Here is a 23,100-nt window from a genome sequence, read left to right as displayed (position 1 = left end):
CTTTTTTAATTAAAAAAAAAAGCTTTTGTATTGGTATAATTTATTCTTCAAATATATTTCAAATAATTCTCCTGTGAAGATAGTTCGTTCTAGCATGTTTATTTTTAGTTGTCCTTTAATTATGAATTCAATTTCTTTATTAGTTATAGGGATATTCAGGTTTTCTATTTCTTTTATCTTAGTTTTGCTAATTTGAAAATTTTAAGGACTTCCTCTATTAAATCCATGTTAATTATTTTGTTGGCATAAAATTGTTAATAATATTTTTTCGTTTATCTTTTAACTAATCTAGGGTTTGTAATGATGTCTGCTCTTCTGGTAATTACATTTTATATTCTTTTTCTTGATCAAAGGAATCAGTTTTATTAGTCCCTTCCAGGAGCCATATTTTTTTATTTTATTGATTTTCTTTAGGTTATTGATTTTTAAATTTAATACTTTATTAGTTGCCACTCTCATCTTTATTATTTTCTTCTTTACCCTATATTTAATTATTATTGTTATTTCATTAATTTTATTCTTAAGGTGGAAACTTAGATCATTGATTTTGTAATTTTTTTAAAGATTTTATTCATTTTATTTTAGAGAGAAAGAGAGAGAGAGCATGAGGGGGAGGGAGAAGTAGAGGGAGAGAGAAAGAGAAAGAGAAGCAGCCTCCTTACTGAGTGGGGAGCCTGATATGAGGTTTAATCCCACAACCCTTACATCTTCATCTGAGCTGAAACCAAGAGTCAGACACTTAGCTAACTGATCCACCCAGGTGCCCCTAATTGTTTCTTTTGCAATAAAATGTTTAATTCCACAATTTTCTGTCTAAGAAGTGTTTTAGGTGCATCTTACAAATTTTGATAGATTATCTTTTTTTATTATCTTGATTAATACATATTTTAAGTTGTGATTTTTTTTTTTTTGGACCTTGTCATATTTTGGTTATGTGTTGCTTGATTTCCAAAATAGTGCTATTTCTGGAGTTTTTAAGTTATTATCTTCTAATTTTATTGAGTTTGGAATTTTTTTTTTTTGGTCTGAGAGAGAGAGAAAGAGAATGAGAGAGAGCATGAGCAGGGAGAAGAGGGAGAAGCAGGCTTCCCACAAGCAAGGAGCTAGATGCAGGGCCCAGGACCCCAAGATCCTGATCTGAGCCAAGGGCAGATATTTAGTCAACTGAGTCATCCAGTCACCCCTAATTTTATTTAATTTTGATCAGAGAATATATGCTATGTAGTATCAGTTCTCTAATATATTGAGTTTTTTGTTTGTTTGTTTTTAATGGCCAACCTGTGGTTTATCTTGGTGGGTATTCCCTTTGACTTGAGAAGAATGTTTGTTCAGCTTCATGATCCCGATAGCTATTCTCTGTCAGGCCTTCCAAAGTCTTACCTTGCACAAAAGCAATTTACTATTTGGATAAAGACTCATAAAGATCCAGCTATACCCATTTATGGGTTACCGGTATGGTACCACACAAAACTTACACACCAGAATAAAATATTTTTTACCATAGGAATTACACATGTATTTTTTAATCTTTTTAAAAAAATGTCTTAAGTTTTTATTTAAATTCTAGTTAACATAGAGTATAATATTGGTTTTAGGAGTATAATTTAGTGATTCATCACTTAAATAAAACACCCAGTACTCATTACAAGTGCCCTCCTTAATACCTATCACAGTTTTAGTGCATACCCTGCTCACAACCCTTCGAGCATGCCTCAGTTTATTTCTTTTTTTTTTTAAAGATTTTATTTATTTATCAGAGAGAGAGAGGGAGAGAGCGAGCACAGGCAGACAGAATGGCAGACAGAGGCAGAGGGAGAAGCAGGCTCCCTGCTGAGCAAGGAGCCCGATGTGGGACTCGATCCCAGGACGCCGGGATCATGACCTGAGCTGAAGGCAGCTGGTTAACCAACTGAGCCACCCAGGCGTCCCCCCTCAGTTTATTTCTTATGATTAGGAGTCTCTTATGGTTTGTCTGCCTCTATGATTTCATCTTGTTTTATTTTTCCTTCCTTTCCCTTTGATCCTCTGTTGTTTCTTAAATTCCACATATGAGTAAGCTCATATGACAATCGTCTTTCTCTGATTGACTATTTCATTTAGCATAACACTCTCTACTTCCATCCACATCATTGCAAATGCAAGATTTCTTTCTTTTCTTTTTTCTTTTTTCTTTTTTTTTTTTTTTTTGATGGCTGAGTAGTATTTCAGTGTATATAGATACCATATCTTCTTTATCCATTCACCCGTTGATGGACATCTGGGCTCTTTCCATAGTTTGGCTACTATGAACATTGCTGCTATAAACATTGGGGTGCAGGTGCCCCTTCAGATCACTAGTGCATTTGCTGGGTCTTAAGATAACTCTATTTTTAACTTTTTGAGGAACCCCCATACTGTTTTCCAGAGCAGCTGTACCAGCTTGCATTCCCACCAACAGTGTTAAGAGTGTTCCCCTTTCTCCACATCCTTGCCAACATCTGTTGTTTTCTGACTTGTTAATTTTAGCCATTCTGAACCAGTGTGAGGTGGTATCTCAATGTGGTTTTGATTTGTATTTCCCTGATGCCAAGTGACGTTGAGCATTTTCTGTGTCTATTAGCCATTTATATGTCTTCTTTAGAGAAATGTGTGTTCATGTCTTCTGCCCATTTCTTGACTGCATTATTTGGTTTTTGGGTGTTGAGTTTGATAAGTCCTCTATAGATTTTGGATACTAGCCCTTTATCTGATAAGACATTTGCAAATGTCCTCCCCCATTCTATGAATTGTCTTTTGGTTTTGTTGACTGTTTTCTTTACTGTGCAAAACTTTTTATCTTGATGAAGTCCCAGTAGTTCTTTTTTTTTTTTAAAGATTTATTTATTTATTTATTTATTTGACACAGAGAGAGAGAGAGAGAGATCACAAGTAGGCAGAGAGGCAGGCAGAGAGAGAGAGGAAGGGAAGCAGGCTCCCTGCTGAGCGGAGAGCCTGATGTGGGACTCGATCCCAGGACCCTGAGATCATGACCTGAGCCGAAGGCAGCGGCTTAACCCACTGAGCCACCCAAAAGCGCCCCCCCCCAATAGTTCATTTTTGCCTTTCTTTCCCTTGCCTTTGGAGACATGCCTTTCCAGAAGTTGCTGGAGCCGAGGTCACAGATGTTGCTGTCGGTGTTCTCCTCTAGGATTTTGGTAGATTTCTGTCTCACATTTAGGTCTTTCATCCATTTTGAGTCTATTTTTGTGTATGGTGTAAGGAAATGGTCCAGTTTCATTCTTCTGCATGTAGCTGTCCAATTTTCCAAGCACCATTTGTTGAAGAGACTTTTGTCCATTGGACATTCTTTCCTGCTTTGTGGAAGATTAGTTGCCCATAGAATTGAGGGACCATTTCTGGGTTGTCTATTCTGTTCCATTGAACTATGAGTCTGTTTTTGTGCCAATACTATACTGTCTTGATGATTACAGCTTTGTAATATAGCTTAAAGTCTAGAATTGTGATGCCATCAGCTTTTGTTTTGTTTTTTGACATTCCTTTGATTATTAGGGGACTTTTCTGGTTCCATACAAATTTTAGTATTATTCATTCCAGCTCCGTAAAAAACGTTGATAATATTTTGATAGAGATTGCATTGAATCTACACACAATAATTTTGTTGCCTTTCTTCATCATACATTCCTATGTGAGATAAAATACATATGAAAATTTTGTATTATCAATGAATATATAAAAAAGTATTGTATCAGATTTGAAAAATGCAGATGTTATCAAATGTATATAATCCATTTGGAAATGGGGTGAACCATTAAATAAGGTCATTTAGCTAAACATCTGGTACAAATTCCAGGAACTACACAATATTCAGAAAACCAGAGAATGGAGTATATGTGGGAAACAGCTGCTGATGATGTTGAAAAAAGTAGGAAAGAACCACAGTATGCTAAACAAGAGTTATCATTATATCTTGAATACAGGGAGTGATGTCGAATTTAAATTTTGGAAGATGTGAAAATGGTTTGGAAGATTTATTGCAGGGGCAATAGGAGGAGGATGAAAATCTGTTAGGATATCAGTTATAGAAATCTTGATATGAAGAGATCATGACCTCGGATAAGTCAGTACAATGGGAACAGACAGGAGGAAGCAAATTTGAGTCATGATATTCAGAAATCAGTTAAGATTTGATGAAGCATTAGGGAAGAAGATAAGCTAGATCATTCTCAGATTGTTTGGTTTAGTTGTGGGTGGTGGTACTATTAACTGAGACAAACAATACACAATACACAATACACAAACAATACACAATAAGAGTGCCAGGAATGGCCATAATCCCTGTACCAGCAGATGAAAGATTAGTCCAAACTTCCCTGTGAAAGAGCGGAGAAGTCAAGGGGGTCAGCACTCAGAGATGAAGACCCTTTGCTCTTCTTTGCTCCCACATTTATTGGTCCTTTGGGATAATGATAACTCCTTATCACTGTTTCTTAAGCATTTGACATGTGACCAGGGGTCTTACTGAAAGTAGGAGGATCTGTTTAAGGGATTGATAGCATATGCTAATCTGGGTGTTCTACTAAATGTAGCCTAAGGGACAATGCATACAGCTCTTAGATCACAGGGTGACAGTTTGGGCTAAGAAAGCTTTGGGGAAAGTAACTCCCCACAGCATTCCAATGGCAGAGTGGTCACGCTGGCCTTGGAGCATTCCGAAGGCCTATGCTCTTCTCTGATATCTTCCTTCACCCGCAGAAGACCTACATCCTTCTCCAAAACCTTCCTTTGCCCCCATTGGCCTCTGTGTTACATTTTACCAAGCCAGGTATTATGGCTGATTTCATGGTTTACATTAACCCCAACACAAGAGTAAGTTTTGTAGAAAGCATAATCACTTCTGTTTGGTATGTTTTAAGTTTGAGGCTCTTGTGTTACATTCAAGTGGCCATATGTAGTAGGTAAGAGGATATGTAGTTTCAGATATTTTACTAGATGCCTGAGCTAGAGATTATGACTTTAAAATCTAAAGCTCATAGTATAGGATAGTCTGTTTGGATACAAAATAAAATTAAACGGCTACTTACTTTTCAAATCTCATTAATTTAGTTTCTATTTTACATTTCTTATAATGGAAATACTGTGTTGGTGTAGTAATCATCATACAATTTATTAAACAAATACTCATTTATCATATAAGCCTTCTGAAAAAATATTTTTCGGAAGGGGTTGTAGTAAAAATATAGAAATCCTGTTTCCATCATACATGGAATATATTGAAGTAAGAAACGCAGAGAAGCAAAAATGGAGCTCTGTGTAACATTAACATTTAATAAGAGAGTGAAGAAGGAAGATTTTTACTGAGGAATATGAGAAGAGGTAATGCAAATCAGGTTAGACCAGAACAGAAAATTATCTTTAATATGCAGAAAACAAGAAAGATGGGTAGTCATAAATTTCATGTATTCAGTGTCTATAAGTGAAATTAGTACCATGAAGAGATCACTAATGTCTGTGAAAGATAATTAAATACAGCTGTGGGGACTGGAGTCAGATTGTTGAGAAATAAAGGGGATATAAGGAAGTGGAGAGGATATTTATTTAGGTTTCTTCATCAGGTAGCTTGATTTTATTTTCCTTATATTTCTTTTTTTCAAGTAACTTGATTTTAAAGAGGATAGAGAAAAAGTGACTAGAGAAAGAATAAGTTCAAAGAAAAGTTTTGATTATTTTATATGCTTTAATAGTTATGTGCTAAGATGGAAGGAGTAATAGAGAAAGCAAGATTGAAGACACAAGAAAATGAAAGGGTAAGTGAATGAATGAAGTCCTCACTGGGCAGAAGGGTTGGTATCCAGAGTGCAGGTGTGTGCATTTACTTTCCATGAATGGAGGGACATCTTATACCTTGTATTATGTCCTAATGGAGGAACATATTGTAATGTCAGTCAGGACATAGAAAACAAGTATCAGCATGTATTTGGATGCTACTAAAGCACAAAGATTCTTGGATTGAATAAAAAAAAAATACGATTCAGTCTTGTGCTGTATATAGAAAGAAATATGCCTTCAGCAAAATTAGATGAGTAGATAACCTAAGGATAGGGAAACATATCTGTCAAAGATGAGCCAAAAGAGAATAAAAATAGCAATATTAGAATTCAGTTCACAAAAATTCCACAATTGCTTCCCTACATTTTATGATTAACTCAGCACAGCAACCAAGGAACCCTGTTAAAACCTAATATATATCAGGTCATTTCTGTGCTCGTATATTTTATAAACTTTCAAAAGGGAAACCATACACCCATGAAATAGTAACAAAAATAACAAAAGACTGGGAGAAACACACACACACTGAAACAAGTACAGAGAGAACTCTCATTTTCACCTACTTAGTTACCGATTATTTCCTACTATCTCATCTACTATTGTCAAAAAAGTTGAAATATCACCTTGAAAATTTTGTTCCCAGATTCTGCTAGGAGTGCCTTCACTGAATAGAGAGAGTTAGGAAAATGAATATAAGTACTCAGAAAATGCAACATCTGTAATAAAGTCGAGTATCCCCTGTTTTCTTTTTCATGTTTTTCAAAATGGTAGTGTAATTATTTTTGAATACTGTATTAAATACAAGTGAATATTTTCACTCTTGATCTTTTTTAAAAAAATCTTCATGCTTATATTATTTTTATGTTTTAATAACTAAATACTTCAGATGGATTTTTATAAGCAACATGCTTGGGTTAATATAGGAATTCTGTACCTCATTGTCATGAATCACCTTAGTTTAATATCATTGAGAGTAAATCTAAGGCTCATTTTTTCTGCTCTGTGTGTCTAGATCTGTAAACATTTCATGCAAAGGAAAATATAAAGTATTTCTTCCATCTGAATATCATTTTTCTCCCATAAAATGGTCTACTGTATTTCTTAAGGATTCCTTAGATGGAATTTAAAATACTGTTAGTGCAAAAGTTCTGAATAAAATTTTCACATGTTCATATTTCTGATGTATGGCATGGAGTTTCAGAAGCCATGTCTCATCACAATAATCTTTCGTTTAAGTTTGTGTTTGTTGCTTAACATCTGTAAATTGTTAAGATGAGGTATTACACAGACTTGTTTTGGTTTAGATCAGTTTGGAACACATCCCAGGGTACTTAATCAGAATATAATCCGGCACGGTGAAGTCTTTAAAAAGGTGTGTGTGTGTGTGTGTGTGTGTGTGTGTGTGTGTGTGTGTGTATTTTAAATAAATTGAATTTTTTTTTTGTAGAAATATTTGTGTCTTTTCCTTTTTAAAAAAATAAGTTAAGAAAGGCTCCCTATCCCACTTTTGGATTATTATCCCACTTTTTAGATTACCTATAGTTGTAGGCAAGCATAATACTTGATACTAAACTCAAAAACTATCTGTAAAAATACATAACTGTGTTGCTTCTCAGCAACTGTTTGAACCATTTTTATACATGCCTGAAATGTTTGATATGAACTATGTTGAAAGGTACAACAAATATTCTATTGTATTTTCATCTAATTTCCTTAAAATGTGTATAAAGAGTTTCTTCTTTATTTGAAAACTCTGTGGCAAGAGTAATTTATATAACTAATGGTAGAGACTGGGAGAAAGATTTTATTTTATTTTATTTTATTTAATAAAAAGTTTTTTATTTTTGTAGTTAATTTTGATTTCAGATTAGAGTATAGATTGGCCACACTTATGATTAATCTTGAAATATACATTTTTAAATGTATACTCAAGGAAATAAAGCATCGGAAAAAATTTTCTTGTGTTAAGAATAAACAAAATTAATGAAACATCCAGACTTAAGTGAATAAATAATATTTTAAAAACATTAAGGTAGTTGCTTCTAGTTACTGACTGTAACCTTTTGAATTAATTTGAAATGAAATTAAATGAATTTTGATATTTAGTAATTTAATATTATTTTAATGATAACCATATTTTGTTTGCTTTTAATAAAACACTCCTGTGGCAATTCTGCACATATTCAAAATTTGAAACTTGCTCAAATCTGGCAATTACTTTTCATTGGCCCATCTTTATGACACTTAAAAATATGAAAATTGGGGGACACCTGCATGGCTCATTTGTTGGGCGTCTGCCTTTGGCTCAGGTCATGATCCCAGGGTCCTAGGATAGAGCCCCTCATTGGGTTTCCTGCTCAGCGGGAAGCCAGCTTCTCCCTCTCCTACTCCCCTTTTTGTGTTCCCCCTCTTGCTGTGTCTCTCTCTCTGTCAAATAAATAAGTAAATCTTTTTAAAAAAATATGAAAATTGGAGTGTCTGGGTGGCTCGGGGGGTTAAGCATCCAACTCTTGGTTTCAGCTCAGGTCATGATCTCAAGGTTGTAAGATTGGACCTTACTTCTAGCTCACTCCCAGACCTTATTTCCCCTGCTCATGCCTATACACTCTCCCTCAAATAAATAAATATAATATTTTTTTATTTAAATATTATATTTATTTATTTATTTGACAGAGATAGAGAGCTCAAGCAGGTGGAGTGGCAGACAGAAGGAGAGGAAAAAGCCACTGAGGAATGAGCCTGATGTGGGGCTCAATCCCAAACTGAACAGAAGGCAGCCACTTAACTGACTGAGCCACCCAGGCTCCCCAATAAATAAAATTTTTAAAAAAACATGAAACAATCTAAATAAGATTATGCTAACAATTTTCTAGAAAATATTCAGATGTATAAAGAAGAGTCTCCTTTACCCTTCTTTTTATCAGTATTTTAATGTTCCTTTCTGCCTCTTTATTTAACTTAACTCCACTTTGGGATTTTTTTTATTAATTGTATATTTTATTGTGTTTTCTGGGTGACTTTAAGGGAAATTTATGTTTATCCTAAATATACTTTAGTATTTTCTTTTGATGATAAATAGTATTTTGATGATAAATAGTATTTGGACTTACTTTTGATGATAAATAGTATTTTGCTTATAGTGTAGTAAATACAAATTTAACGTCTAATTAGTGATTTAAAATCGTCAAAAGATTCTCACCAATCTCTTTGAATTGCATGATTTCAGACCTTATTGCTGTTTTGTCAGCTAAAGAGGCAACCAATGAGGTGGCATATCACCTGCCCCAGCTAGGGTCTGGGCAGAGGATAATTGGGATCATTGGCATGAAGTCCTGGCCTGGGGATATTGCCTTTATAATGTTATTCTTGATAAGACTGTGTTCAATCAATCAGAATTTCTGAGGGACCTTATTTATGACATGAAGAGATCATGATACATTGTGCATAATATTGCCTCATTTGAGAAGAATTTTGAATTACAAATATATTCCATAATTCCTTTATTTTGTTATAGGCTTATAAAATGAACTGTTTTCCTTGTTCAACATGTTAGCAAGTGGGAATTCAACTAACTGCTTTTGTGAATCTAGTTCATTTCATTTTATGACCCAAGCAAGTGTAGAGGAATGAATTAATAAGCTGTGTCCATCTTAAACTTTTTATAGTAAACATCTCTTGAGTCTTAGTTGTCCCCATAGTATGAATTTATTTGAGTTTTCTGGCTTGGAAAGCAACAGTTCTTAATACTTCATACAGATGAAATTTCCCTTGTTAAAAATATATTCTTTTTTTTTTCAAAGATTTTATTTATTTATTTGACAGACAGAGATCACAAGTAGGCAGAGAAGCAGGCAGAGAGAGAGAGAAGAGGAAGCAGGCTTCCTGCTGAGCAGAAAGCCCAATGCAGGGCTTGATCCCGAACACTAGGATCATGATCTGAGCTGAAGGCAGAGGCTTTAACCCATTGAGCCACCCAGGCGCCCCCCAAAATATATTCTTTTTTCCCTCTTTTTCTTATTCTCACTTTATCTTTTATCTTATTTTGTAGCTACCATTATAGTTTTTCTCCTCTTCAACCAAAGGTTTTTAGTAGTACATTTTCTTCTTTTTGCTAGTAAACAAGGCTTCATCTTTCACTATCTTAATATTGGTTCTCACTTAATATAGCTGGGATTTATTCATCCTTTTGTGATATTTTTGAGTAATGGTTCACTGTCAGTATTTGTGAAAACAAGGGCCTGGAGTTTGGTGAACAACCTTTCCTGCAGATGCTGTCTCTGAAGTAGGAAGGAAAACTGACCTGTGTTCAGAGCAAAGCCTCTGAGACAGGGAGGTGGAATTATACCACAAGGCAGAGGGAATGGAGCTGTTTGAGAAGAACATGGGGTGGGGGCACCTGGGTGGCTCAGTGGGTTAAAGCCTCTGCTTTGGTCTCAGGTCATGATCCCAGAGTCCTGGGATCAAGCCCCACATCGGGCTCTCTGCTCAGCAGGGAGCCTGCTTCCCTTCCTCTCTCTCTGCCTGCCTCTCTGCCTGCTTGTGATCTCTCGCTGTCAAATAAATAAATAAAACTAAAAAAAAAAAAAAGTCTCATGGGGCGGCAGGCACCTGTTTTAGCTCTGTCTACTGGGTGTTGCTGCTATTACTATTCATCATCTCTGTTATCATTACTGTCCTCATTTTTGCATTCATTTTCAATGTCACCAAGAGTAGAGCTGATGTATAGATTTATTTTAAGTGGTAAAACATTTTCTAATTTATCAGTGGATGTGTTTCTGGATGACTGTTCCAAAGTAGCATCTCTAGTGGAAATGGTATCGGAGTGGTCTCATATGAATAAACCCAGCCCCAAATTTATTGCTTTAGTAAATATGCACGTGGAAACTTTTATAGCACAATATAAACCTGAGGTCACTGTAGCAGTAATAAGCTAGAGAAGATATACAGGTTGACCTTTTCTTTTCTGCCTACCTTATATTGTTTGTTCCATATGAATATCTTTTCATACTGGCTTTAATAATACATAAGTTTTGAGAAGACAGATATTTTCTACATCCTTCAAGACACCGAGGCTTATGTACATAAATATTAATTCTATGGCTCTTTACAGCATTTTTCGAATCAATCAAACCCTGCTCAGAACATTTTTACTAACATACATTTTAAATGATACTTCAGATTCAGTCTTACAAAATGTTATGGGTACAAGGTAAAAGGAAAATCAGAATTACAGGGTTAGAACACCAGGAAACAACTCTACTCTGGTAACCTAGAGGTACTGTGGTTTCACATGGGTGCCAGTCTAGGCCTCTATGTACTTGACTGTGACTTGTGCAAGGATCATTTTCATAAGAAATTTGCAAGGATAAGGAGTAAGATGCCAAGCATTCTTCTTTTCCTTAAAAGATATTTTAATGTGCTAAAGAGAAATTATTTCCCAATGGCATAGAAAATTTATGTTGTTCTCTCTTCTTTGAATAGGTTATGTGGGTATGCAATTTATGTCGAAAGCAACAAGAAATCTTAACCAAATCTGGGGCGTGGTTCTTTGGAAGTGGTCCTCAGCAGCCAAGTCAGGATGGAACTTTAAGTGACACAGCTACAGGTGCTGGTTCTGAGGTACCAAGAGAAAAGAAAGCACGGCTCCAAGAGCGGTCACGGTCTCAGACACCCCTGAGCACAGCAGCTGCCACCTCCCAGGACACAGCTCCTCCCAGCGCTCAACCCGACAGGAGCAAAGGGGCTGAGTCCTCACAGCAAGCCGTGGGGCCCGAGCAGAAGCCGATTTCATCCAGGTCTAGAAGTGAACCTCCGAGAGAGAGGTAATAGTTCATTAACCCTGTAAGCAAAAGGCAAGGTTTTGTATTAAGAGTAAACCTATTTTCAAGAATTTAATTGCTATTAAGAGGAACATGTGGAGGTACTTCTCAGGCCCCAAAGGGAAGGCAGCAACAGGCCTAAGGTGCTTTGTTCATCTCTAGAAAGCATTGTTCCTCAAGGAGACCTTTATTGAAAAGCTTTTCTTTCATAACATGCACACAGGTAAACAGGTTACCCGAGTGAGATACTGACTTACAGCCTTGAACTCAGAAGAGCTCTTAAATCATTTATTCACTTACAGAATTAGCACTTTAATGGAAGGCGTGCTGAGAGAGTATGAGGAAACCTGACCCACTGGAAGGTACACAGGTACCTTCTTTGAGGACATTTCTTTTATGCTGAGCTCTGACAAGTGACTAGGAATGAATCAGTTGAAGAATGAAATGAGGACTGCAGTTATAGGCACAGGCATGTGGCCTGAGGAAACAAGTTCTCATGTGAGAACCTAAAGGATGCCCACTGCCAAGAGTATGAGTAGCAGAGAGCAGGGGAGAGCCCAGGACAGGTGGCTGGTTAGGTATCAGGGCCCAAATCAGACTGGGCCTTTTGGCCAGATTAAATTTTATAGATTTTATCCTAGGAATAATGGAAAGCTACTGAGGGTTTTAATCATGGGCTAATGTGATCAGATAATTTACTTTAATTGATTCATTCCTTCATTCAACAATGCATCTATGATCAGACAGGAGGGTATGCACTGGGAGACAGTGTTAACAAGGAGGATATAGCCCTTATTTATGAGGTTGGTAGTCTGGGGGACCTTTATATTGTTAGACTAAGTGTTTTGTTTATGTTTGTATAATCCTTATGCATCCCACTGTGTGGGAGAGTAGGTGCCAAGGAAGACTTTGGTTCCCCGTTTCAAGCAAAGCCCATATAATAGCATCAAGGACTTCTTTGTTGTAGTTGTTGTTTTTGTAAGATATTTATTTATTTATTTATTTGACAGAGATCACAACTATGTAGAGAGGCAGGCAGAGAGAGAGAGAGAGGAGGAATCAGGCTCTCTGCTGAGCACAGAGCCCGATGTGGGGCTCAATGTGGGGCTCGATCCCAGGACCCTGAGATCATGACCTGAGCCGAAGTCAGAGGCTTAACCCATTGAGCCACCCAGGCGCCCCAACATCTAAGTTAAGCAGATCTTCCAGTCCTGGTTCTGTCACACTAGGCCGTAACAACCCATCTTGCAGGGCTGTGGCAAGGATTAAGTGGGAGCATGTGTTTAGAAGCTGGCATTCAATGAAAGAAGCCATTTTGCAAGCTAGTAGCCAATGTGTGTTTACTATAAGCAAACACTGTGCCAAGAATCAGAATATAAATAAGACCATGACATGATCTCTTTTCTGACAGACCCTAGGGAAGACAACACACAATATCCTGAGGAAGACAGACACCTGGGCAATTAACTGTATGGTGGCTGATTTGATCAAACCTAGAAAATACATATAGTACTTTGGAAGCCACAGGAAAGTGGGGGTGCCTTCTGAATTAAGCTTTCTAGGATTTCCGGGAGTTATAGGGTAGAGAGGGTAGAAGGGGACATTTCAGAAAGAGAGAATGAGTGCACCTAAGCTATGTGGAGAGTACACCAGATAGAGTTCAGTGAAGGTATAATGGATAGCTTTTGGTGACAGACTGGTGAGTTAAAAAGAAATAAAAATATTAAAAGTGCACTTTGGGATTGATCAGAAAATGACACCTTTAAATAAAAGAATTTGGAGTTGTTGAGTTTTTAAAGAGAAAATATGAAACCTGTTTTTGATATATGGTTTAAAAAAAAACAACTGCAAAGATTGCAGGAATAAGGATGGAGAAGCAAGTTTTTGTAACATTTTAGATGAAATTTAAAGAAGATTGTTAGGGACAAATGCTGTTACTGATTATAAAAGCTACTTACTGATGATATAAATACTTAAGAAAATACTGAGGTCATTGGGGGTATAGAAGGAAAAGAAGAGATGGGTGGCAACTTTGGGGAGATAAGTGAGACCAAAAGAAGGTTATTAGTTGGTTTACAATGATTGTTGAAGAATTATTCATCGAGAGTTAATGGAAATGGGATAATTAGAGGGAGGGGTGAGGAAAGGCATACTCAGGGAAGCAAAGATCAGAAAGACTGCCAAACTCCTTCCATTTTCATGACACTCTAGTTTTCCACAAAGCACTTTCACAGATGGTCTTTCTCATGCTCATATGAGCTTTGCAAGGTAAGCATTATTTATCAGCATTTCAAAGAAAGTAAATGGATTCAGTATAAGCTTCAAAGAAGATCCACTGTGCCTTAATGAGCTACTAAATGTCTGTGGTACAATCCTCTCACTCTTACGGAAACAATGTTTGATCATTGATACATGATCCTTTTTAGACTCTAACTTACATTGTAAAACTGCAGAGCCACCCTTGGAATTACACCCTCCGATGAAAATCCCTTTCACTTCAAAAGACCATTGTGAACTAAATGTCCACAGCACAATTTGCCATGCTATTTTGCTTACTTATGCTGTTTGAAACCCTTCACCTTTTCTTTCCACCATTACTAGACCCTCCTCAAACTGACCCCAAGGTACTTTGGTAACCCGCAATAGAAATTGCCCTTTTCTTCATCTTGTATTTTTTTCTTGATTTTTAAAAAGATTTTATTTATTTATTTGAGAGAAAGAGACAGTAAGAGAGAGCATGAAAGGGGAGAAGGTCGAGGGAGAAGCAGACTCACCGTGGTGCTGGGAGTCTGATACGGGACTAGATCCCAGGACTCCGGGATCATGACCTGAGCTGAAAGCAGTTGCTTAACCAACTGAGCCACCCAGGTGCCCTTTTTCTTGATTTTTATGGATAATGTCTGCTTTTGTACTTTCAGTCAAAAGATGTTCCCTTTGGAAAACCCTTTATGGGCCTCAAAATAAAATAAAATAAAAAAGAACAGAAAAGCTTAGGTTGTTCCCACCTTAATAGCATGGTTTATCATGTAGTGTCAGGACACTTTGGACAAGGCCTCTACTTTTTGTAACTTCTGGTATAATTGCTGGAACTTTCCCAAATTAGGGGCACTCCAATGTACAAGAATGGGCTGAAAGGGGCAAATGAGTGAGATATCTACAATACTTAAAGACTGCCAGAACCTTTTATGTTTGCAGTGCCTTCAACTTTATGGGGAGAAAAGTGGAACACAAAACTGTTGTGTGTGTGTGTGGGGGGGGGGGGGGTTTGCATTATGTTCTTAAATGGGGGAGAGGGAAAGGAAGGGGGGAGGAAAAATGAATAATAATTAGAAACATATCAGTATTTCTATTATTTTTGCCCAAGGAAGGTAAAATGAAGGCTAAGGTTCAATCATTTATTTCCTAACCAACTCCCTTAAAATTGTTTAGGTGCACATGACCTTGTTAAAATTACTTCTGTTCTACTATTAAAGAAGTGCCACTAGATTTAGTTTTTGAAATGGACATACTTGTATTCACATTTCTTTAAAAGTTTCTATTATGATAGATTGTCACTATGTATATATCAAGTATATATTTAGAATTGAGCTGACGTGTGTATTATCTTTTGGTACTATGTTATTACCCATATTAATTTCATCTAAAACATTTTTAAGTCTTTCATTCACAGCAGAATTTAGCATACAACTTATTAATTTATTGGTCCTTTTTATTCATCTAGCTAATTTATGGAGAATCTGAAATGTGAAAACAACTTTTTAAAGTTCCTTGGGATGCTGTTCTGTAAAGAGCTTTATTTAGAAAGCTAATCAGATACACAGGTTTAATGTGGTTATCAACTGGCTTAATTAGACGTCAAATTCTAGGGAGTCCTTTGAAAGGATTTAAATGGAATGCGAAGAAACGACGCTTCTTAGATCTGGTCTCCATTTGTAGCTTTATACATTGCTTTCCCTCTTCACGTCCCCGTATTATCACAGGAAGAAGACTCCGGGGCTCTCGGAGCAGAACGGTAAAGGAGCCCCGAAGAGCGAGCGGAAACGCGTGCCCAAGTCCTCAGCGCCGCCGGGAGAGGGGGCGGTGGAAGAACGCGAGCGGAAAGAAAGGCGGGAAAGCCGAAGGCTCGAGAAAGGGCGGTCACAAGACTACCCGGACGTGCCGGAAAAGCGAGAGGACCGCAAAGCGGCGGACGACGAGAAGCAGAGGAAAGAGGAGGAGTACCAGACCAGGTACCGCAGCGATCCGAACCTGGCGCGGTACCCGGTGAAGCCGCCGCCGGAGGAGCAGCAGATGCGCATGCACGCCCGCGTGTCCCGTGCGAGGCACGAGCGGCGCCACAGCGACGTGGCTCTCCCGCGCACGGAGGCGGGCACCGCGCTGCCCGAGAGCAAGGCCGGCAAGCGCGCCCCGGCCGCCGCCAGGGCCTCGCCGCCGGAGTCGCCGCGGGCCTATTCGGCCGAGAGGACTGCGGAAGCCAGGGCGCCGGGCGCCAAGCAGCTCACGAACCACAGCCCGCCGGCACCCAGGCATGGGCCGGTCCCCGCAGAAGCCCTGGAGCCCAAAGCCCAGGAGCCCCTCAGGAAGCAGAGCCGCCTGGACCCCAGCTCCGCCGTCCTCATCAGGAAGTCCAAGCGCGAGAAGGTGGAGACGATGCTGCGGAACGACTCCTTGAGCTCTGATCAGTCCGAGTCCGTGCGGCCGTCTCCGCCCAAGCCGCACCGCTCCAAGAGGGGCGGCAAGAAGCGGCAGATGTCGGTGAGCAGCTCCGAGGAGGAGGGCGTGTCCACGCCGGAGTACACCAGCTGCGAGGACGTGGAGCTCGAGAGCGAGAGCGTCAGCGAGAAAGGTAAGGCGGAGAGCGGCTCCCGCAGGCACCGGGACGCGGCTGCGCCTCGGAGGCGCGCCCAGGCCGAGCTCGGAGGCGCGCGGCGTGTGCGGGGCCCCGCAGGCGCGGGTGTGCGGAGCTCGGAGGTGCGCGCGCAGGGGGATCCGAGGCGCGTGTGTGCGGGGTGGGCGGGGGGAGAAGTGCGGGTCGAAAGGTGTAACGTGATGATAGTACTTAACACTGCAGTATGGTGTGTTAGAAAGTTCTGAGGGTAGATTCGGAAAGTTCACATCCCAGGGGGAAAACGAATTCTAGCTAGGTAGGAAGATGGATGCTAGCGAAACTTTGGTACTCATTTGGCTGTCAGATCATTATGCGGTATATCTTAACATTTATACGGAGCTGTATGTCCTTTACATCTCCATAGTTCCACGGAAGTGGGGAAAACAGTGCGGCGTGGAATGCTTACAGACACAGCCTCACAGAGAACAGAGTAGAAGGTTTTAGCTTGCTTTGCTTGCTAGCTTTCTTTTTGGTAGAATTTTGAAACATAATCACAAGCTTCAAATTTGGGTTACAAAAGTTCTTAAAGACTTTGGCTCTTGTCATTCTGGGAAGTTCAGTATGCAGTCTTGTGTTTTTAAGCTATTATCTTGGGGTGGATTTTAGGGGAAACACTTTTCTAGAAAACCAAAACTATTCCTGAAAAGGGGGAATGTACCCTTTTGTTTATTTATTTATTTTAACTTTAGTGGTGTGATACTCCAGAGTCGTAGTATTTTTCAAGTTTGTATTTTTCAAGTTTTGGGTCAATCTTCTTCACAGCTTGTGAAGAAAGTGTACCATGCTGATGTTATATACTGTTTGGATAGTAACTTTGTAGTTCAAAGTTTATTTTACCTATCACATTACAAAACATTTTGAAGCATTGTGTGATAAGCTGGCTTTTTTTTTTTTTTTTTTTTTTTTGGTCTTGTTCTGCCATCTGCAATACCTTGACCACATGTTGCTATTTAAATTAATTACAACTAAAGAAACTTAAAAATTCAGTTCCCCAGTTACACTAGCCACATTTCAGTGCTCAAGAGCAATCATCACAGAAAGTTCCTTTAGATAACATAAGACTGGTCTAGAAAATACTTCAATTTAATGTTGAAATTATGTATTTCTTTCATTTTGCTATTCACTCCCATTTAATTTGGCCACAATCCTAAATTGGGTAGTGGTGGTCATCATCTTTGTTGTAATGTTTCTTAGTAATAATGTGGAGTAACTATTTTTAGAGATTTCTGGCCTGTCTTAGAGTTGTTAAATTATATACTAAATATTACAAATTTATAAAAAAGTAACTTTGCTTTCTCATTTTCTCTATTTTCAAACTGCTGTGTCCTCTTTGTCTAGTTTCTCTCTCTCTCTACATAGATAGATAGATAGATAGATAGATACAAACATATATCCATCTAGGTATTTATCTGTCTAGATAGATGGCTGGATGTATATACAGATGTATGGGTGAATGGATATATGTATTTCGGAATAGTTAAGAAAGTCCACTCCGTCATAATTACTGCATCTCAAGTTAAAATAGCTGTTTTGGGACAGTGATATGGGAAGAGATTACTTAGCAGGATGTGGATATCATGTTGTAAGTTTCAGGGTCAAGGGAAGACTGTCACCATGGAATAAAATTGTTAGGACAGTGGGAGACAGAAATTAAAGTATTATATGTATTGGGGATTATTTGGCTCTTTAAGCATACCTTCTGTGACTTATGTTTGACTTATAAGTCAGTGTGCATATATTTATGCATATTGTGTATGAGCTTTTTAAAAGTCACATGGTGGGGCACCTGGGTGGCTCCATTGGTTGAAGATCTGACTTTTGGTTGTAGCTGGGGTGGTCATCTCAAGGTTGTGGGATGGAGCCCCACTGGGGCTCCACACTCAGTGGGAAGTCATCTTCTCCTTCTCCCTCTGCTGTACCGCCCTTACCCCCATCTCTCCCTGCTCTAAAATAAATAAATCTTTAAAAAATCACATGGTGACAATACTCTTGCTGCCTTCTGTGCCTTAGCATTGTTTTATAAACACATATGTTTCTCCCCTGAAATAATAAAATATTAAATAAAAGTGTAAATGGGTATGCTTAATTGGTGTGCAGGTAACTCTTAATGGATATAACTATGTATATTTATATATATGTATATTTTCCCATTTCTTAAAGTAAGGACTCTACATCAGTTCTTACTGAATATGTATTTTAAATCACAGTGGGCATAGAATCAGACCAAATTGATTCTCACAACTATTCACAATACCGACAGATTGTGAAAGAAAAAAAAATGACAAGTGGCATGGGTAATTGGAAGGATGGAGCTGGTATAATGTGAGGAACTTACTGCCTTTGCTCCCTCTTTCCCTTCCTTTGGAATTACCATTCTGGGAACACTGGTGACTATACACACACCTCTGAAGTTTGACTTAAATCTCTTCTGGGAACGCAGGAGCATCACATGTGCCATTGTCTCAAACAACTCTTTTCTCTTATAATGAATCTCATTTTCAATAAATGCCTTGAAAATAAACTCCAATCAAATAGTTGCCTTATTCTAATATTTTAACTGATCCCAACTCAGTGTTTACAAAATGTATTTCTGTCTCTGTAGCAGAGACATTTTCCTCCTTCAAAATGAATTAGAAATTCCATTCTCTGTAATATTGATTAAAGGCTTTATTACCAAACCCCACCATTGTCTACTTAAAGGACGATCTAGGGAACCAGCTATGATAATCTACAGTGTACTGTAACTCTGCACAAGTTACTTAACCTCTGTAAGTACTAGTTTGCTGGTGGGCTCAATGGAGACAAGAGTGTCCACTATCCACGTGGTAAGATTATTGAGGGTTTTCATGAGATGATGCATGTAAAGTAGGATGCTACATTAACATTCTTCCTGTTTTGATTTTTCTTGTGGAACCTGTACATAAATATCTAATATCACAATGAGTGTGAGATAATCACTCATATGTATAAGACATAAAGAAAAGGTAAAAACTATTTTTATGTCCTATAAGATTAATGGAACAAGAAGAGGAAAACTGGTTTGGGAAGAGCTGTCTTAGGAGAGTGGATGCCATGTTTTGAGTTTCAGGGTCAAGGGAAGATTATCCCCATACAATAAAATTTAAAGGGTAGTGGGAGACATATTGAAATTGCATTTTAATTATAGCCCATTATTTTGGATTGTGGACTCAGTTCCCGTGTGTGTGTGTGTGTGTGTGTGTGTGTGAGAGAGAGAGAGAGAGAGAGAGAGAATGAATGACTTGCCACACCAACAAGCAATTCTCATATACCAGCAAGATGTCCTAGTAAATTCAACTTAATTCAATTCTGACGTTTTCTACCTAGAGATAGCCTCAAATCCCACAGGTTAAGGGCTCAGTCCCAAAAGACTGCTCCCCACTTCAGATGCCAGTCATAAGCCCAGGTTGTTACCTGTGCTTCTCACCGACAGATGTAGATCAGAGGCTCCCACAACCCGCTCCATGGGTTTGATTAATTTCTTAGAGATGCTCACAGAATTTAGGAAACCATTTGGATTCTAGGTAACTAGTTTATTATAAAATGATATAACTTAGGAATGACCAGGTGGAAGAGATGCATAGTGCCGATTCTGAGGAAAGGGCACAGAGCTCTCATGCCCTCTCCAGGTATGCCATGCCCCTAGCACCTCCATGTGCTCCCTACCTGGGAGTTCTCAGAACCTAGTAGGCAGAGTTGATTAACTCATTGGCGATTGGCAGTTGGTTCAACCTCCAGTCCCTTTCTTCCAGGAAGTCAGGGGACTGGAACCTTGAAGTTCCAATCCTCTAATCACATGATTGGTTCTCCAAGCTACCAGTCCCCATCCTTACGTGTGGTCCAAAAGTCACCTTGGTAAGTGCTGGCCTCTGAAGCACATGTATTAATAGTCACCTCATTAACCTAAGAAAAGATACCTTTATGGCTTTCATTACTTCGGGAATTCCAAGTTTTTTATTTTTAACTTTTTTAAAGATTTTATTTATTTCAAAGAGAGAGAGAACATAAGCAGGGAGAGGGGCAGAGGCAGGCTCCCCACTGAGCAAGGAGCTAGACTCCAGGACCCTGGGATCCTGACCTGAGCCAAAAGCTGATGGTTAACCCACTGAGCCACAGAAGCACCCCAGAAAACCCCAGTGATTTTAGAAGCTCTTTACTAGAACCTTCACTAAGACCAAATATATATTTCTTATTTGTTGTAAGGCATAGTTTTACATCCATTCATTTGCTAGTTCATTTTAAGAGTTACACATATAATTAAACATTAAACACAATGCTTGGCTCTCTTATTCTGTTCAGGCTCCAAAAAAAAAAGTTTATTTTGTTGTTGTTGTTGTTGTTTTGCTCCAGACTAGGTAGTATATTAATGACAGAAATTTATATCTTATATTTTAAAGGCTGGGAAGTCCAAGGTCAATATGCCCACTTGGTCGAGTTCTGCTAAAAACCCTCCACCTGGTTCATAGCTAGTACCTTCTTGCTATTTCCTCACTTGGTTGAAGGGGCTGTGGGGTTTCTTATAAGAGCACTATCCCATTTATGAAGGCCCACCTTTGCTACCTAAGTATATCCTAAAGGCCCTGCCTCCTAATACATCATCTCTGGGGCTTAGGATTTCAACATGTGAATTTTGGGGGGACACAACATTTAGACCATATCACTGGCATAAGGTAGCTACTTACTGTGTATATACCATTTTTGTCATTGATATTATTATTCTAATTTTATCATTATGCAGTTGGTTTATTTTTTTATCAGCAAATATGTATTTAACACTTTCCATATATAAACTGATGTTTATAAAAGATAAAATATGGGGGATATGGAGAGGGTGGTGGTGTTATGGACATTGGGGAAGGTATGTGCTATGGTGAGTGCTATGAAGTGTGTAAACCTGGCGATTCACAGATTTGTACTCCTGGGGCTAATAATATGTTGTATGTGAATTAAAAAATTAAATACTTTTTAAAAAAGAAAGATAAAATATATGTTTCGTGCCCTCATAGAGTTTATATTCTGTAGATAAATAAGCAAAGAAAACTACACCATGAAATGTATTTAATTTCTCTGCAGTTTAATAAATACCTCAAAGGAACATTTTTTTCTAGGTGAGTTGATATAATTTTGCTATGTCCTAAAATTCAACAACAAAAAAATAACCTAGTCAAATGGCATCTGGAAGGCAACACAGCCTTTATATTCAATATAATCTTTTATGTATGGTATAATTCCACTCATATACACCCCCCCACACACACACACACAGAGGGATTAACAGTGAGCTCTAGTGGGCTTGTCTCAAAATTGAGGTCAGTTATCACATGTTTTCAAAGTGAATGCCATATTGCTTTAGCCATCTGGGGAAAATTGGGCATCTTTTGTCTCTTAGCTTATAAACGTTAAAATATAAATTTCTTTTTGAAGAAAAAGATAGTGAACTAATTCTTGTTTATAAGATAGCAGTTGAGTATAAACGAAATGTGTAATATGACCCACTGGGGCAAGGCCTAGTAAAGATTTGTGCTTCAAGGAATTGAGTAGAGAGGTCTGAGAAGAAAGAAAGAGACAAAGATGGTGCCAGTGTAGAGGAGAGAAAGAAATGGCACCAGTTCTGAGAAGAAACACGGAAGTTTTGCTGTCTTGATCAGGGGAGTAAGCTACTTAAACTTAACAAGGAACTTAAAGTATAAATCCTCTGACAGAGCCGGTTGGGAGAAGGGCCTGACATTGGATAACAGGGTTTCCTTTCTTATCCTCTCCCGCTTACTGACTTTGAATAAACTCAGAAAATGCAACACAAATTGATTATTCCTTTTAAAGTCCTCTGTGCACGGCTTGAGGTCAGCCTGTCTAACAAGGGCTAACTGGTTTGTTTGTAACTATTACTGCGAGGCAGTGTTTAGCAGTCCTTTTAGGAGCATGTGATATCTGGATTACTCTAAGAAATGATCCCTGCAAGGGTATCAAATAAGACTATGGACTTTTAATACCAGGTGTGAACTTTCCCCCTAAATACAAAGACTGTTTCCATGGGCCAGAGTATAGGGTTTAGGTATTGTGAATTATTGACTATTAAGTTTGTGTACCTGACAACTTAATCATTGGGGAATCAGGAACAAGAGTTGGAAACCCTTGCAAAAATCGGGTACTAAATTCTTTAAATGTAAATGTAATTCTTTATGTTATTTTTTAATCATTAAACTTTAAACATTAAACATTAAAATATTGGGAGTATCTTCTTTGTGCTCCAGCAGTACAATGCCTACCGTTGACAGAACTTTTGATTCTGACCAAAAGCTTCTGAGTTACTTGTGTATTTTGACAGTGAGGAATGTATTTTATATCCTTTTGGTAGTCTTGGTCCTTCTACCTATAACTTAACTTGCAATTAAAAAATTTGGTCAGATTTATTTATATATTAGTTTATATGCAATATTACATGAATATTGGATGATACACATGATATTAAACAAAATATCTATAAAAACCTACTGCATTCCAGGCACCCAGTGCTAGGTTCTAGAGGTACAGTGATTAAATAAATAAATACACACATATAGCCATGGTTTC

General features: G+C 38.2%; 1 protein-coding gene across 1 annotated transcript in view; it reads left to right on the top strand.

The window, feature by feature from the left end:
- RIMS1 (regulating synaptic membrane exocytosis 1) overlaps positions 1-23,100 on the top strand; it is a 492,355-nt gene that overhangs the window by 263,340 nt on the left and 205,915 nt on the right. Inside the window, exons 5-6 of the mRNA XM_059401539.1 lie at positions 11,287-11,627; positions 15,605-16,470. Of these exons, the coding sequence (XP_059257522.1) occupies positions 11,287-11,627; positions 15,605-16,470 (1,207 nt within the window). The remainder of the gene's footprint in view (positions 1-11,286; positions 11,628-15,604; positions 16,471-23,100) is intronic.

Source organism: Mustela nigripes, chromosome 5 (genome assembly GCF_022355385.1).
Source record: "Mustela nigripes isolate SB6536 chromosome 5, MUSNIG.SB6536, whole genome shotgun sequence".
Lineage (NCBI taxonomy): Eukaryota > Metazoa > Chordata > Mammalia > Carnivora > Mustelidae > Mustela > Mustela nigripes.
Note: the sequence above shows the minus strand (reverse complement) of the source record. Positions and strands in the feature narration are given on the sequence as shown.